This window comes from Python bivittatus, unplaced genomic scaffold, assembly GCF_059951505.1.
Source record: "Python bivittatus isolate LINGU-HERP-01145 unplaced genomic scaffold, Pbiv_v1 ctg000090_np1212, whole genome shotgun sequence".
In the NCBI taxonomy this organism is placed as follows: Eukaryota; Metazoa; Chordata; class Lepidosauria; order Squamata; family Pythonidae; genus Python; species Python bivittatus.
The window spans coordinates 6,502,970-6,517,375 of NW_028277046.1; the positions used below are offsets into that span (position 1 = coordinate 6,502,970).

The following is a 14,406-nucleotide window of genomic DNA, read 5'->3' on the forward strand; positions in this document are numbered from 1 at the left end:
CACCGTGGTGGATAACTGACGTTGGACCTGATCCTGTCAGACCTCTTAGTGGCGGTCAGTACCGTCAACCGCGGTCTTCTTTCGGACCACCTGTGAGGATTAGGGGCTGGGGCGCTATTTCACGGCGGTGCCGTTCCAGTATGATTTCACTGGCAGCGGTAGGAGAGAGGAGGTCAGTCTGGTGGATGCTGGGTTGTGGGGTGTCTGGGGTTTGGTCATGCTGCGCACGCTGATGATACGCAGCCACACCTCTCCACCCCAGGCTGGCTGGAGATGCTGTAGAAACCTGGAAGCTGTTGGGTTCTGGATGGAATAAATAGGCTGGGGCAAGAGGGAAGTTGTTGGTTGTTCAGAACGGATATCTTTGGCTCTTGTAAGGTGGCATTCTTCTTGAAGGAGGACATTGGCACCTTGGGGCTCCTCCTGAACTCCCCACTGCTAATGGGTGGGCAGGGGGAGGTCATGGCCAGGGGGAGCTTTGCTCAGGCTTGGCCTGTGCACAAGCGGTGGTCCTACCTGGAGCTGAGAGCCTTAGTGGTAGTAACTCCGGCTCTAGGGCTACGTGGGGCTGCCTTGGAGGCCTCCCTGAGTCGGTTCAGAAAGCAGCAGCCCGTTTACTGGTGATCATATGGCACTGGTGCTGTGTGGGTTGTCAGGACGTTTCGAGGTGCAGTTCAAACTGCTGGTTTTATGCTATAAGTCTATGCGACTTGGCTGCTAAGCTCCTGCAGGAGCACCTTCTCCAACTGGAATTAAACCTGTCGAGTGTGTGCTTTCCAGCATAATGGGCGGGCTGTATGGATTTTATTTTCTGTGTTTACTGTTCTTGTTGACATCTCAATCACGGAGAGTCCTTGCTGATTACAGTAGTATATAAAACAAATTCTTGTGCTCCCCCATACTTAACACAAATCAATGCATCGGAGGTAAATAATGGAGATTAGTCAGATCAGGGTTTGTGTCTCTAAAGACCCTCTGGCCAATAAGATGGGGGTGGGTGGGGAATTGGAGCTGTTCTTTGCATATCACAGAAGAAGAGAGAAGGTAGTGAAGCATGTTTTTCCATAAAGAGGATGACAACATTGGAGCTGGCTTATGAGAAAGGTACCAAATCTTAACATGTAGATTTCAGCTATGCCTCTCCCGTTCCAACGCTGGCACAAGGAGTGTTTCAGGAGTTTGCTGATTTCACCTGTCAGAATAATACCTTGGATCACTGGGATCCTCAAGAAAAAAAATGGCTGGATGGGAGAGGATGGCTTAGCGGGGTAGGGGATTTCCTCGAGTGGGGGCTGTGCTGCGCCCCGAGGAAGTCCCAGTCGTGTTAGATTCTGCCAGGCCTGCTCCAAGCCTCCGTTGTGTCCAGAGAGGGAGGGAGACTGACCAGACCAGACCAGACCAGACCAGACAGTGGGTTGGGAGGAGTTGGCTGCAAGCTAGAAATGCCGCGGTAGGTGAATACGTGTGTCTCCTCCTCCTGCTCTCCTGGTGGAAACGTGCCATGGGTACGGAGGCTTGCCTTCCTGTCCTCCTTGCAAAAGAGTCCGTTTGGGCTGCCCCAGATCTGATAGCACCTGGCCCAGCTGGGAGGAAACTGTGCCTCTTTACCCTTAACTGAGGTTCAGAGTAAGAAAGGAGATTTCCAAACGTTGGTTCTTGCATTTCCTCCGGCCCTTTTAAACCCTGACGATCAGGAACTACCAACAGTTAAAAAATAGAGAAATCGGGCAGCTCGTAGAGCCCAGGACATTTCGGCCTAGGTCTTCCCTTAAGCGCTGCCAGTTTTCCCCACTCTCTCTCCTGTGCTCCTTTTGCATCCCTGTTGAAGGACCCAAGCATGTGCCTGTGGCTGCCTGCACTGAGGGCATTACTGAACAGAATGCACAGATGTAGCTTGGCTAGCTTGCAGGAAACATCTGGAAGGGGTTTACCTTTTAAGCGCTGCCTTTCTTCCTTTGCTCACCTGACTGCTGGCGGAGGCATACCTGTGGGCTCAGAGAGGAAAATTGCTCTGGGCATTTTAGGGTTCTTGTTTCTCACAGGACAGACTTGAGGGGCTTGGCCTGTTGCCAGTCATGCCTTCAAGATCATGCTTGTTGACACGATCGGGATCCATTGCTGACCTGCCACATTCCTTCCATTTGTCAAGCAGAACAATCATCCCAGTGGCAATAAAGGAAGGAAGGAATGATGAAGGTAGATGGCAAGCTTAGGCAAGCGGATGATCCTGAGGAGCTCATTCCCAGCGAGGACAGGGAATGGCTGAGCCGCAGAAGTAGGCATGGCGAGGAGCGACAGGAGCACCCCTCCCAGCTCCTCAAACAAACCCTCCCAACATCAAAGGACAGCACTGGCTGAGTAAGAAGAGTTCCTCCCGGGAAGGCCTGGGATTAATTGCCTGACACAGCCCTTCAGAGGCTGCCCCAGTCTGGTGCGAGGGAGGGGTTGCAGCTCGGCCTCCAGTGGAGCCTTTGCTCAGCCTCCAGAAAGCTCTGGGTCACCGTCAGGTGGCCCAGAAAAGCTCTGGCTGAACTCCAAAGAGCTGTAGCTACCAGTCGGTGTCAAGAAAACTGAGGTGGAGTGACCACAAGTCAGATTTTGTATAGGGCAGCCTTGGTGTTTCTTTGCACGAGACCGCAGATGTAATTTTGGGCGGCCTCTCCACCTGGCCGCAGGTAATGTTTTGCCGAGGCCTTCGAGCATCACTGGGCATCGCTGGGCTTGCTGGACCAGCTTCAAATCTTCCCAAATCTTTGGCCCTCGCCAGTTTAAGAACGTATCCTCCTGATATAAAACGAACATTGTCTTCCTCTTCTACATTTCTTTTCCCTCTGATTTCTCTTTTCCAACCCATGTCCAACTATTGGCATATATATGTTGGTATGTATTAATAATGCAAAGTATTTTTTTCATATTTCATTTATTAATTAGATTTATATCCTGACTTTCCTCTAAGGAGCTCGCTTTATCCACACAACACCTTTCTCTAACTGAGAGTAATCTCCATGCGTCTACTATAAACCACGAAAGCTCCTGCCAGAATGAAATAGTCTTTTCTAACAAAAGACGGCAACTGAATGCAAGTACACAACTGCTTCCGATCTGGTTCTTTCCCCTCTTCTAGGCCCACTACAAAAAAGGGCGTTCCCTAAGCTCCGTAGGTTGCTTAAAAGGGAATCGGCTAAAGCTGGTTAGGGCTAACTGGGCGTTAATAATTAGCCTGATCCCGGGCAAAGAACTTGAGATGCCCTTGGGCTGAGGGCCGCGGGGTGGCGTAGAGCTAGAGCGCAACCCTGATTTTCCAGTGGCTGGGTTCGGGTGGGGAAGCGTGGCGGGAAGGGCCTCTCGGCGTGGAGGGATCTTACTCCCGAGACCGAAGCCGTTGCACTTAAGGAGGGAGGAAAATCCCCCCGCGGACCTTCAGCGCTGCCCTTGTAAGTGGCAGAAGGCCGCCTGGGATTCCCCGAAGCACATCCGGACAACGTGGGTCACTTGTTTACTACTTCCCCATGGGGCGCGAAGCTGAATTAGAGCCCTCCGTGCAGTCCCACGAAATGCAGTAGTCCAAGTGCAGCCTCTCCCACGCACTGTCAACGTTAGCTTTCTGACACAAGGGTGGTCAGACCTTTGAACGTTTTCTCCGAGTAGCAGTCACGCTGTTGTAATTTTCACCACCAGCACCAGCAGCCGTGGCAGGATTGAGCTGGGTGCACCCGCGCTGGCCTCGGAGCTCATTCTCTGCACCGTAGCTGCGGTGGATCGGGGAGGTCGGGATAGTACCAAGCGGCCCTCGGGGGTCTTTCCGTCCTCCCTCACCCTACTGCGGACGGTAGCCTCTCTACCTCTGCTGCCCTAGGGGGAGTTGGCGTCCCAGTATGAAGGGGCGATGGGTGGTTTGTGGAGGAGACACAGTGAACCCGCCCCCCTTTTGCAAATTAAAAAGGCAAAAGATGGAGATAAATATATTTAGAGGAGATCTGTAATTAGGGACGTGAAGGGACGCAGGAGTTATATGAAGGTGTTGGGGGAATTGAATCCCCGTATGCTATATGCCTGTGACTTGCTTTAGAGAAATCTAAATTTATGGAACCTTGTCTGCAGAATATGAAGGGCTGAAGCCCAATTCTGTTAGGATATCTCACAGTAGCCTTGCTGAGGAAAGAAGTCACAGCAATGTTTTCTGTGGGTTACATCGCCCGCATCAATCTCACCCTCTCTGTAGTTTTGAATAGGCGGATTTATTTGGAGGATCCGCCTCAAGGCCAGAGATGCTTGCAAATTGCATCAAAGCCGGCTGGAAACTCAGTCTCACACTAATAGCAGGTTGCTGCCTCCTAGTGATCAGGAAAAGCATGGGAAATTCTGTGCTGGAAAACAGAATTATGGTTCAAGTTAATTCCGCTGTTGGAAATTGGCCTTTTGCAGCATGGCAGATTAGAGTCTATAGCTGTCTTTTAAGTTGCCTTGGACAGCCGCTCCGCATAAGAAAGGCACGAAGCTTTGGAGTTACTGCGATACGTTCTGTGAAATCGGAAAGTTTCGTCGTCTAAGCATCACTTCCTTCTCTTGCAGACGCTAGCCTTTTGGATTTGTCAGTATCTACTGAATGGGAGATACTGCTTTATCGTTTTTAGAAAAAGAAGGTGCTTCTTGAAAATTGGCAGGAGGACTTAAGTACGCTGGCCAGGGTGTTTTAGAATGGTTAGAATACAACATCCCCCTCCAAAATGGAGATGTGGCTCCAATTTGTTGCTCTTTTGTTAGTGGGATATTTTTAAAAATCTCATCTTCCGTGTCTAGGCGGCCAAGCGTATGAAAGTCATGCTACTAACTCATGAAATAAATAGAACTTTACAAATAAGCAACTTTAGCAGAGCCTTCAACATTTAATGCTTAAGTGAGCAGCAGCGGGGGAATACCGAGGCCAAAACGCATTGGTCCGGTTAGAACGGTCCCGTGTGGTCCACCCTGAGCATAACTGCATCTCCATGGGGCAGGATTCTCTCGTCGTCATTCCGGCTTTATGACTCTGAGGCCCCTTCTCCGTTTGTTCTCTGCAGGGGTAGTAAAAATGTTTAAAAGGACACCCCCCGCCCCCCAGGTAGAGTGCTCAAGCAGAGAAGGGAAAAGAAGGTGCAAGTAAAGGGAGCGTTTGAGAACCAGTGTTCAGTTGCACACAACGTCACCCTCACACCCCAAAGCTTTTATTGTAGCCAAAGAAAGAAGAATGAGATACTCCAAGGGGGGGGGGGGAAACAGCAGAAAGGGACACTTGGTGAGGCCTGCAGCGTCGGTCCTGTTGGATATCTGGCCCGTCTGTGAGAAGTTGGCGAGACTGTGACAGACAGGGGAAGATGCTGCAGTCTCTCCTGGCCAGGTAACGAGTAACGCAAGACTTCTCTTAGAGGGGCCTTTGTTTAAAGGGGGAAAGCACGGCCCTCTCTGCAGTCTCCAGTCGTCCCATCCACCAGGATACGAAAGAGCGTCTGAGCCCAACCCCGAGAGCACGCTTTCCGGGCGTCTGCCAAGAGGAGGGTGAAGAAGCGGCATGCTTTTGCCTGGCGTGGTCATCTTCTGCAGTGGCACCGGCGTCCCTGAATCGAACTGGAAAACAGCCTGATTCTGGGGCAGGGACACTCGTTTGCAGAATGGGATGAAACAGAGACCCGGCTGCTCACCCCTCGTTTAAAGGTTGTGGAAATACCTGAGGTGCGCCCCCCTCTCTCGAAGAGGCAGTCAAGGCAGAAGCCTCGTTGACCCACGGTTACCCCATTTCCACGCTCTGAAGCCTTCCCCCTGTGGTTCTAATGCAAGACATCTAGTTTGGCCATCAGAAACAATAAGGCCCCTTGGAGAGAGATCCTGATCGAGTCTCCTGAGAATTCCTGTATCGAGGTTTTTAGGAAGTCAGTGGCTTGCGAGCCGTGAGATCCAGTCCTGTCTCTGGGCCCTGGGGGAAAAATGAAAAAACAGCCCAAGGTTAGTTCCACGGTGACGAGGGCTGGCCTGCTTTGCTCCACTAGCAAGCGGGAGTGGGAAGAGGGCGATTCACTGCCTCTGCAGCGAGGGAAGAGGAGCACAGCCCTTCCAGCTGCGAAAGGGATCGTCCTGACTTCCGGCAAGCAAGTGGAGCCATCGGGGTGTGGCTCGGCAACAACAAGGAAATGGATTGCCGTCGGTCTGTTTTGCTTTTGCTTCTCTGCAGTCTATACCACTGGGATTTCCTGCTGGTTTCATGTCCAGCCCAAACCAGGTCTGACCTGCTCAGCTCTTTTGAGACCATCCAGGGCTGGCTAGGCGCTCCCGCCACTTGTGACACTGTTTTGTAAGTTGCTCTAGAGTGACTACATCCAGATTAATAAGGGGGAGTCGTGTCCTGCCCGGTGGTCTAGAGTCCTCTGGTTATCAAATGTATCTTAAATTATAAATATCTCTCATTTACTTGGGAGGAAGATAGCTATCTAGCTCCAGGTCACTCACTCGGTGTCTGCCTTGAGGATCAGCTCTCTGCTTTCATCTCTGTAATTCTGGGAAATGCAGAGGTAGAAACTCCATTCTGGGAGCCCCAAGGATTTTGCTCTGAAAAGCTCAGCTTTAATATGACAGGTCCAGGCGTAGTCCTTCACTAAGAAGCGTCCATCTCTGGAAGGGAGAGAAAGAGGGAGATATTTTAACATTTGTGGCAATATTATAAGATTTCCTTCACCTAACGGACAGATTTTCTTGGAATTCTGATTACTAAATTGCCTAGGTGAGTTTCTGTCGCCTAGAAAGCACCTTTTTTGGAGGGGGGCACTTACTCCTTGTGGTGAGAGAGCAGCAGTAAGTCATTGAAGAGGTGCAGGTGGATGGGCTTCATGCTCAGGTGGGGCCGGTAGCTGAGCCCTGCTTCCTGGACCAGGACCTGCAAGAACTCTCCTTCCTGAACCAGCCAGCGGCCCTGGCTGAATAGAGGAAGGGCCTGGAGAAAGAAGGGATCCACGTTTAGCTTCGTTAAGGAAAATACTAGAGCACAAGGTGACAGCTCTCAGGACTTCTGTTCCTAGCTCTAAGCAGGCCGTGGGACAGAGAATCTGATCCTGGCTTCGTTGAGCAGGTGGGGCCTGATGGGACTAAAAGGAGTGGAGGAAGGTGCTGCTACGGACTGAGCGGGACTTTGGGCTTATGCGTCAGCTCTCCCTCCAAATAAGCGTACGTTTCCCCCTTCAAAAAACAAAGCAAAACAGACCATTGGTAAGAGAGTGGATCTTAGTATTTCCATCATAATTTTCCTTTGAAGTAAAATTGAGAACCGTTTTAGATTGCAAATATTTTGCCAGCTATTTGACTCTGGCACTGAAAGAATGATGGATGAAAATTCAATACACTTTGTTCTCTCCATGTTACAAAGACTGGCAGCCCCGTTGCCCTGTTGGCAGAGAAACAGGCATTGATATGTAGGTGAGTAGAAAGATGAAAACAGAATATAGCAGAAACGCAACTGTTCTGGATCAGACCAGGATGGGTCATTTTCTAGTCCACCATCCTGCTAGTCAGGCACTTAGTATAACAAAAAAAAGAATTTTCTCTTCTGCTCGACTGCTGTGAAAATGCAGGTACGGTAGCTTCTGATCATCTCGTACTGTATATTAAGTTGTCTAGTCCCCCCCATCCCACCCCTCCCCCAGTATTTATATCTGTCATTATATGTGTGGTGATGACTGTACTGCATACATGATAACTCTTGACATGTAGGGAAGCTCGACTCACTTTGACCTTGGAGAAGTCCATCCGTTTTTCCAGCATCACCAGTTCCTCTTTCTGTTTCATGAGCCGGAGGTTCTCGTTGCACTGGGACACAATCTGAAAAGGACAGCACTAGCTTTGTGGGTGCAGGCTGAGTCGCCTCACAATCCCAATCAGGGAAGAAAACTGGAAAAAGAAGCTAGAGAGGGCAAACACGGAAGGATCTCGCCACTCGTCTTTCGTCCGTGAGCGCTTACCTCCCCCACAGCCTTATGGGCCAAGCCAACTGATTTTGCCAGCTCAGAATCGGGTCCGGTCCATTTCAGGATGTTCTGACATGGGGGGCGGGGGGGAAGAAGCACAGGAGTGTCAAACAGTAACGAGTGGAGGAAGACCCCCGATTCCCTTCCCCCACTTCTCCTAGGCAAGAAAAGCCCCTGGGGCTGAACATCCCCCCTCCTCACTTCGGGAGAGCCAGGTTAAGCCGCAGCCAGGGCTGCTTCTCCCCGAAGGAGTCGGGCACTCGGTCTGGGTGATCGTCCAGCCCCGTGCAACATGTACAGAGAACCCCGTCAGCCCCACCAAGCCAGTACAGCCAACTCCCGCTACGCAGGGCCAAGCGGACGAGGCGGAGGCTTTCGTGGCATTTTCCAGGTCGTGCTGCTCTTCTCTAGGCACCAGATCAGCCGCTGGGTCTTCTTTTGGGGTGACCCGGATAGCCTTGTCTTGGCTCGGAAACTAAGCAGGGCCAAGCCTGGTTCCCACTTGGACGGAAAACTAGCAGGCCGCAGGCTGTGCCCGGAAGAAGGCAGCGGTAAACCCCTTCTGCACTGTGGCCCAAACCCTGCACGGTTGTATCCGTGCAGACGGCAGCAGCTGAGCCCAACTCAAAGGTTTCTTCACCTTAAAACCGAAAGGGAAATAAACAGCTGTAACGGGCCAGGCGGCTTTGCAAATCTGATGAAGAAGCGGCCGCCCCACCTGCAGTAAGATTTTGAGCCGAGTGATCCTCTGGAAGGGTAGCACCAGGAAGGATTTCAAGGGCTGCCTCTGGCAGACGGGCTGCTCCTCCAGTTTGCACAGGACCCGGAGGAAGCGGCCGGGCCTCTTCCTGGCTCGGTGGAGGGAACGAAGGAAAGGATGAGGCTCTGGAGGCACTCCAAGTGCTAATGCAGACACCGAAGTGATCTGAGCTTGGCCGCGTGCAGGACGCGAGGCTAGCTCTGTTGAATCAGGTCAAGCCTCCGTCCAGCCCACCGTCCAGCGTGCCCACCGTCCAGCCTCCAAAAGTGGAACGTGGCCAAGGGGGTGCTCCACCTAGAGCAGCAAGCCACCACCCACGGTTGCAGCCTGTCACCCCCCACTGTCAGGTCCCCGTGGCGGCCAGTCTCCACCCCACCTGCTCCTCACATCAGCTGTTGCATGAGCCGCTCCTGGTGTATCTGGTTGGTGACGTAAGGAACGTAAACACGGCGAAAAGCAGGGCAGTGCCTCAGCACCACTTCCCCGAGGCCTGGCAGGAAGACGTCCTGGTCCAGGTGCTCCTCCAGCTGCAGCAAAAACCTGCCGCGGGGAGAGAAAAGGTGCAGCTCGGAGCCCGGCGATGCTCTGCCGGCCGGTTCTGCTCAGGAGTCTCTCTGAGTAGAGAGGCCGGTTAAGAGCCTCGGAAAGAGCGAGGAGAGCAGAGGCCACCCTACCTCTCGCTGACATCCTTGACCTGCGACAGATTGGAAAAGAGCTGCCGTAATTCGGCCCCCGTGAGAGCCCCGCGTAGCCCGGGAGAGAGCTGGAAGTGGGAGACGGCCACCAGGAGGCTGCGCAGGTAGGACGCCTCCGAAGTGACCACCTCGAACATGGCCTGCCGCGAGACAAAGGCAGACGGGCTGTTAGGAGCGGGTTCAAGCCCTGCGGAAATGGATCTTGCTGGAATCGGGAATCGGCAGTAGGGTTGAGCCCCTGCTGAGCCCTCCAAATCAAGGCTGTGGGGACGGGAGCACCACGACCGGGGCCTTGATCTCCAGCATTTCAGAAACACCTCTCCCTTTTGCGCTGAGCTGCACTGAAGTGTGAAAGGCTAGACGGCACAGATTAAGGTTGCTTGGAACGTTTTAAGCTTCTTGAGGAAAGTTTCTTTTGGCTTTTTCTCTAGTAAGCTAAGCAGAAACGTTCTAGGTCGCAGTCCCTAGCCAAAATGATTTCCTGGAGGATAATGCAATGCCGAAAAGTCTTTATTTCTTTTGGCACGGTTAACTAGTTAAGCTAACCTGTTGGACATGCATATCTCCCTCCTTGGTGGTTTAAAATCAGTTTGCGTCCTCAGAGTTGCTAATTCCGAGACTCTGTCCAAAAGGAAGCCACAGCAATTACTCCCTTCGTAGGATTGCCATGAAGTACAACAAGCTGTGGCCAGATATTTTGAGTAATTAATTAAACAATATTTCTTCTCCGCTTTCTTATCCAGAAGCGTTCCGTTATGGCTCGTGCCCAGTGCGCGGCTGCCACGCTTGGCCCAGCCTGCTAGACGTTGCCTCCTGCTCCGTCTGAACCAAGGCACGGCAGCGGCGAGGACAGCTCGTGCCGTCCCCTCTCTTCCCCCCCCCCCCGCCCGCCCGGCAGTTCTTTCAGGTACCTCCTGCAAGCGGCGCTGCTGGGCGGTGAGGCCGTGCAGCAGTCCTCGGCTTTTCACCTCTGGCATCTCCTGCCAGAAGGAGAAGCTGTAGTCCCGCGGGGGGTGGTGTTGCGAGGCCGTCCTCAGGAGGAGGGAGGAGGAGAGCAGCGCGGCGGCGGAGAGGCCGGCATCCGCCTGGAGGGCCTGGGCCGGGGGCTTCTGTTCTGGCGCCTTCTGCCGCTTGGTCCAGTAATTTTGATAGAGGGGCTCTGGCCGGGAAAAGCAGAAGGGAGGGAGGGAGGGAGACCCTCGGTCCAGGACCCCAAAATGCACTGGGCCCCTGCCGTAGTTCTCAGGGGTGTGCATCTTGTCACAGAGTCCTCAGGAACCACCCCACACGGATGGACGTTGCTCGGAGCTAGGGTCCTTCCTTCTACCCCAGAGACAGCCCCATGGCAAGCATTAATTTACATACGGGTCTGGACGTATTTTGATTCTCTGGGCTGATGGCCGGCTTCCTTCTTCCCTTTTCCAAAGGCTCTCCAGAATACTCTAGAAGCAACGAAGAAAGGTTTGGGCGAAGTTGGCTGTGCCAGTCCTAGTTGCCTTCTCTCTTTTCCATCGGTAGAGCTCAGATACGCAGAATACGCTTCAATTCTCTTTGGACAAGATGCGAACCCTACCCCAGTGGGGCTTTATTTTCCCCTTCCTTGAGCGAAGATCTCAAGTGATACACGGATGGATTATTGCTGACATAGGGACAGCAGTATGGTTGAAAAGATTTTTCTAGGGAAAGCTTGATTTGAAGTCTTGCTGATAGCATGAACACTGCTAAAATTGTAATATAGCAAAGCATCGTTAAAACAACCACTCTGGAGCCAGCATTTTCCCAAGCAACAAGGGGACAATGAGGACTGTTAGATGGCAGTGCTTGAGGACGGTTACCCAGAAGAGCGGAGGCATCTTCCATACAGCTTTGCCCCCCCGGCCCCGGCGAAGTAGGCAGACGAAAATACCTGCTGTCTGGGTGCGGTTGTGGGTCTGGCCCGGCCTCGGGCAGGCGCTCGCAGGGAGCGCAAGAGGCCGGCTTCGTGGGCGCCGTTGCCTGCGATCCCGTTGCAGGCTCTCGGGTGCCTGACAGGTTTGGCAGCTGGGGGGTCGCAGAGGATGGCGGTTCCCGTGGGGGCTCCTCCATGTCGACACGGTTGGACGATGACACTGAGAAAAGAGGGGGGTTGAAGCCACCTGGATGCACCTCAGCGCCTGTCGGGAAGAATAAGCCTTAGAAGGATTCTCCCAGCAAGGACTTGGTTGTCAAAACACAAAACCCTCCAAGGGTTTCTCCTCCTGCCACTGTATTCGCTGCTCTGGGGCCTCTCTGCGCAGCTGCTCCGCGGGGAAAAGGCCTTTCTCTCCTCTCTAGTAGCGGTGGCGGTGGTGGCGATACTACGACGTTTTGGTTGTAGCCATGTTTCCAGAAGCCAGATGTCACGTAGGGGCGAGGCTGTTGCAGAGTTCGCAGCAGTGTTTTTTTCTGGCCAGACTTCGCCAGTCTAGAGTGGGCTGGAAACCTCACACCGGCCTCTCTTGGGAAGAGGGTTGCTTCAGTTCAAAGCTCATCGAACTTTAAAGTTGCCCTCGTTAGCTTTTATGTCACTCGATTGGAAAAACAGGGTTTAGAAACTCACCCTCTCGGGGACTGGCAGCACAGGAAAATTGTAGCTGAACGTTGCGTTTGTGAAGGCTGCCATGCCAAAGTATTTGAAGGTAGCAGGGAAAGAGATCATCAGAGTAGATGCAGAGTGTTTTTTCCACACACACCTCCACCTATCTCTTTCTAACTTTCCTTTCCTCTTTGGTTTAGTACCTTTTAGTGAAACTCCCTTCTTGAATGACCGTTTCACAGAATCATCCACTCTATAATTATCCACTCCTGCAGGCCTTGTGGGAGGAAGGTCAGAGCGGTTTTCCTCCAAGCAGGGCAGACTGACAGCAGTTCGGGATGGAGGCTTCCCGTGGGACATCTCGGTGGCTCTGCTGTGTCGAACAAGGTAGTGCTGTCCCCCCAAGATAACGCCCCTGTAGCTGTACCAGCATCTTGAGCCGCGCGGCCTTTCAGAGAGGCGGGATGAGGAACAAAGTGAAGGGGAGACGCTGGAATACGGCATCTTCCTCCAGCCTGGCAGGGGCACCTGGGAATTTGGGGTTCTCCTTTCTGGGCGGCTAAGAGAGCAACCAGATCTACCTGGAGAAAAGTCTCTTGCGCTGGACTCACCTCCCTGGAAAAAAGGCCTGAGGAGTTCCAGACAAAGAGGACGGAAACTGGTCTGTGTGCAGTGGCCGCTGGGGGTCTGACCTTGGCAAGCCTAGTTGGTGACAGACGGGACCCAGATACGGTGGAAAGTCGTCCAGTGCAGGAGGACGGTGTCCCACGCATCCAGGTGGAAGATGTCCTCCTCCAGACACGCCTCCAGGTCATTCTCAAATCTAGGGAGATTGGGCACATGACCAGAACTGAGACCTCACCTCTTCAACACCCGTAGTCACCCTGGAGTTCGTGAAAAACAGAGTCTCTCTCTCTGAGCACGTGCAGAGTATTCCTCTGTCTTCACAGGATGTTGTCCTCAGGATGTTGTCTGATTTTGCCTTCCAACACCTGCTTGCAGCAGCTGCTGTGGTTCCTCTCTGGGGAGGGTCGTGCACTTCGCACGTATTTCAGGGATGCCTGCGTCTTCGTTGTTGTTTTTGTACCTTCAGATGCCTTTCTAAAGGTTCTGTAACGGCGCTTTCTCGGTGATGAAATAGCTTTCTTGGCAGAACAGATTTTTGGCAGCTCTCTTGGGAGAAATCAGTCTGGCCACCTTGCCCGTTTTGTAAGTCTAGCCCTTGCTGGCAGCATTGGTGAAAGGCTCCAGATCTGGAGACTGGGGTAGATCCTCTGTTCCCAGCAGCTCCACGTGACACGGAACTGAACGCAGCCCACTCTAAACTTCTTTCCCCCAGCTCGGTGAGCGTTTCCCGTGCCTCCTACCGTCACCGTGCTTCCAAAGAAAGCGTGCAGATTTTGAAGCCAAAGGCCAAACCACTGACCTTTCCCTGAGGCCCTCGGCCTCTGGCAGCTTTGACGAGACGCTGCTCCTGGGGAGCGCTTGGGTTCTCGGTCAGGGGGAGAATTCCTGAAGTGCCCCACGGCAGTGGGGAAGCTGAGAGTGGAGGAGAAACGAGGCAGGGCCACCTTTTGCCTCCGACCCAGGTGTTCAGGTCTGGAACGGATAGTACCCGGCATGCACGCATTCAGAAGTAGCCCCTGCTTTAAAACCAGTCTGAGGATTCCTCTGAGTTGCCTCCTTCCCTTCCTCTTCGTCTCCACCTGCTCTTCACGCTGCCCTCTCAGCCACGAGGGCTGCACGTCTAGCACTTCGCTGGTCCCTGGGCTGAGGGTGGATCGTTATCGGAACCGGCGGCGATGCCCTTCACGCTCCTTCCTTTCTCAGCCGGTCCATTGGCAAGGAAGACCTGTCAGCAGGGATGTTAAAAGCATTAGTTATTCCTGCTAAGGAAGGAAAGCAACACCGAACCAGCAGCCAGGATTGTGTTCTTAGGACAGAATCAGTCGATTTCCTTTTGTTATCTCCCAGGAGCCGCTGGCGACGGGCTGAATCGGGTCCCTAGCTATTAGCAGTTTGTCTGTTGTACCTTGGATTACTTCTGATCCTCTTGCCACCTGCTCTTCCCCATGAAGTGCTCATTTTCTATCTGTGGGGAACTTTACCCCCAGCGAATACAGCGGATTCCTGCGGGCCTCACCTGCAGCATGAGGCGGTACGGTTCAGATTAACAGGTTGACTAACCCGCTCAGGCTTGGTGGGTTGGAAGATCTCCAGGAGGCACCGGAGACCTCCCACACAGACAAGGACACCTGGATCCTCAGGTGGAAACCAGATGAGGCCGAAATCTCTTTCTCTGGAAGAACGCAGGGTGGAGACCCCAGTCAAAGTTATTTTTCCTTCCTTGTGGGAAAAATGGCAAGCCGCGTGAGCCTTTCTGCACCCTCTCCGTGAGAAAGGCCGTCT

The 14,406-nt window shown here is 53.0% G+C and overlaps 1 protein-coding gene across 2 annotated transcripts; it reads right to left on the reverse strand.

The window, feature by feature from the left end:
* Positions 1-4,882: 4,882 nt before the first annotated feature.
* ARHGEF19 (Rho guanine nucleotide exchange factor 19) lies at positions 4,883-13,843 on the reverse strand. 2 transcript variants are annotated; one of them, XM_088136969.1, is made up of 10 exons: positions 11,350-13,843; positions 10,355-10,885; positions 9,423-9,583; positions 9,136-9,288; positions 8,707-8,836; positions 7,983-8,057; positions 7,750-7,842; positions 6,801-6,961; positions 6,481-6,642; positions 4,883-5,950 (listed from the first exon to the last, which is right to left on the reverse strand). In XM_088136969.1, the coding sequence occupies exons 2-10, from the start codon at positions 10,697-10,699 to the stop codon at positions 5,908-5,910; spliced, it is 1,323 nt and encodes a 440-aa protein (XP_087993095.1). In that variant the 5' UTR covers positions 10,700-10,885; positions 11,350-13,843; the 3' UTR covers positions 4,883-5,907. The 2 variants fall into 2 exon arrangements, with proteins under 2 accessions (XP_087993095.1, XP_087993094.1); XM_088136968.1 differs by having other exon boundaries at positions 10,355-13,843.
* Positions 13,844-14,406: the final 563 nt, after the last annotated feature.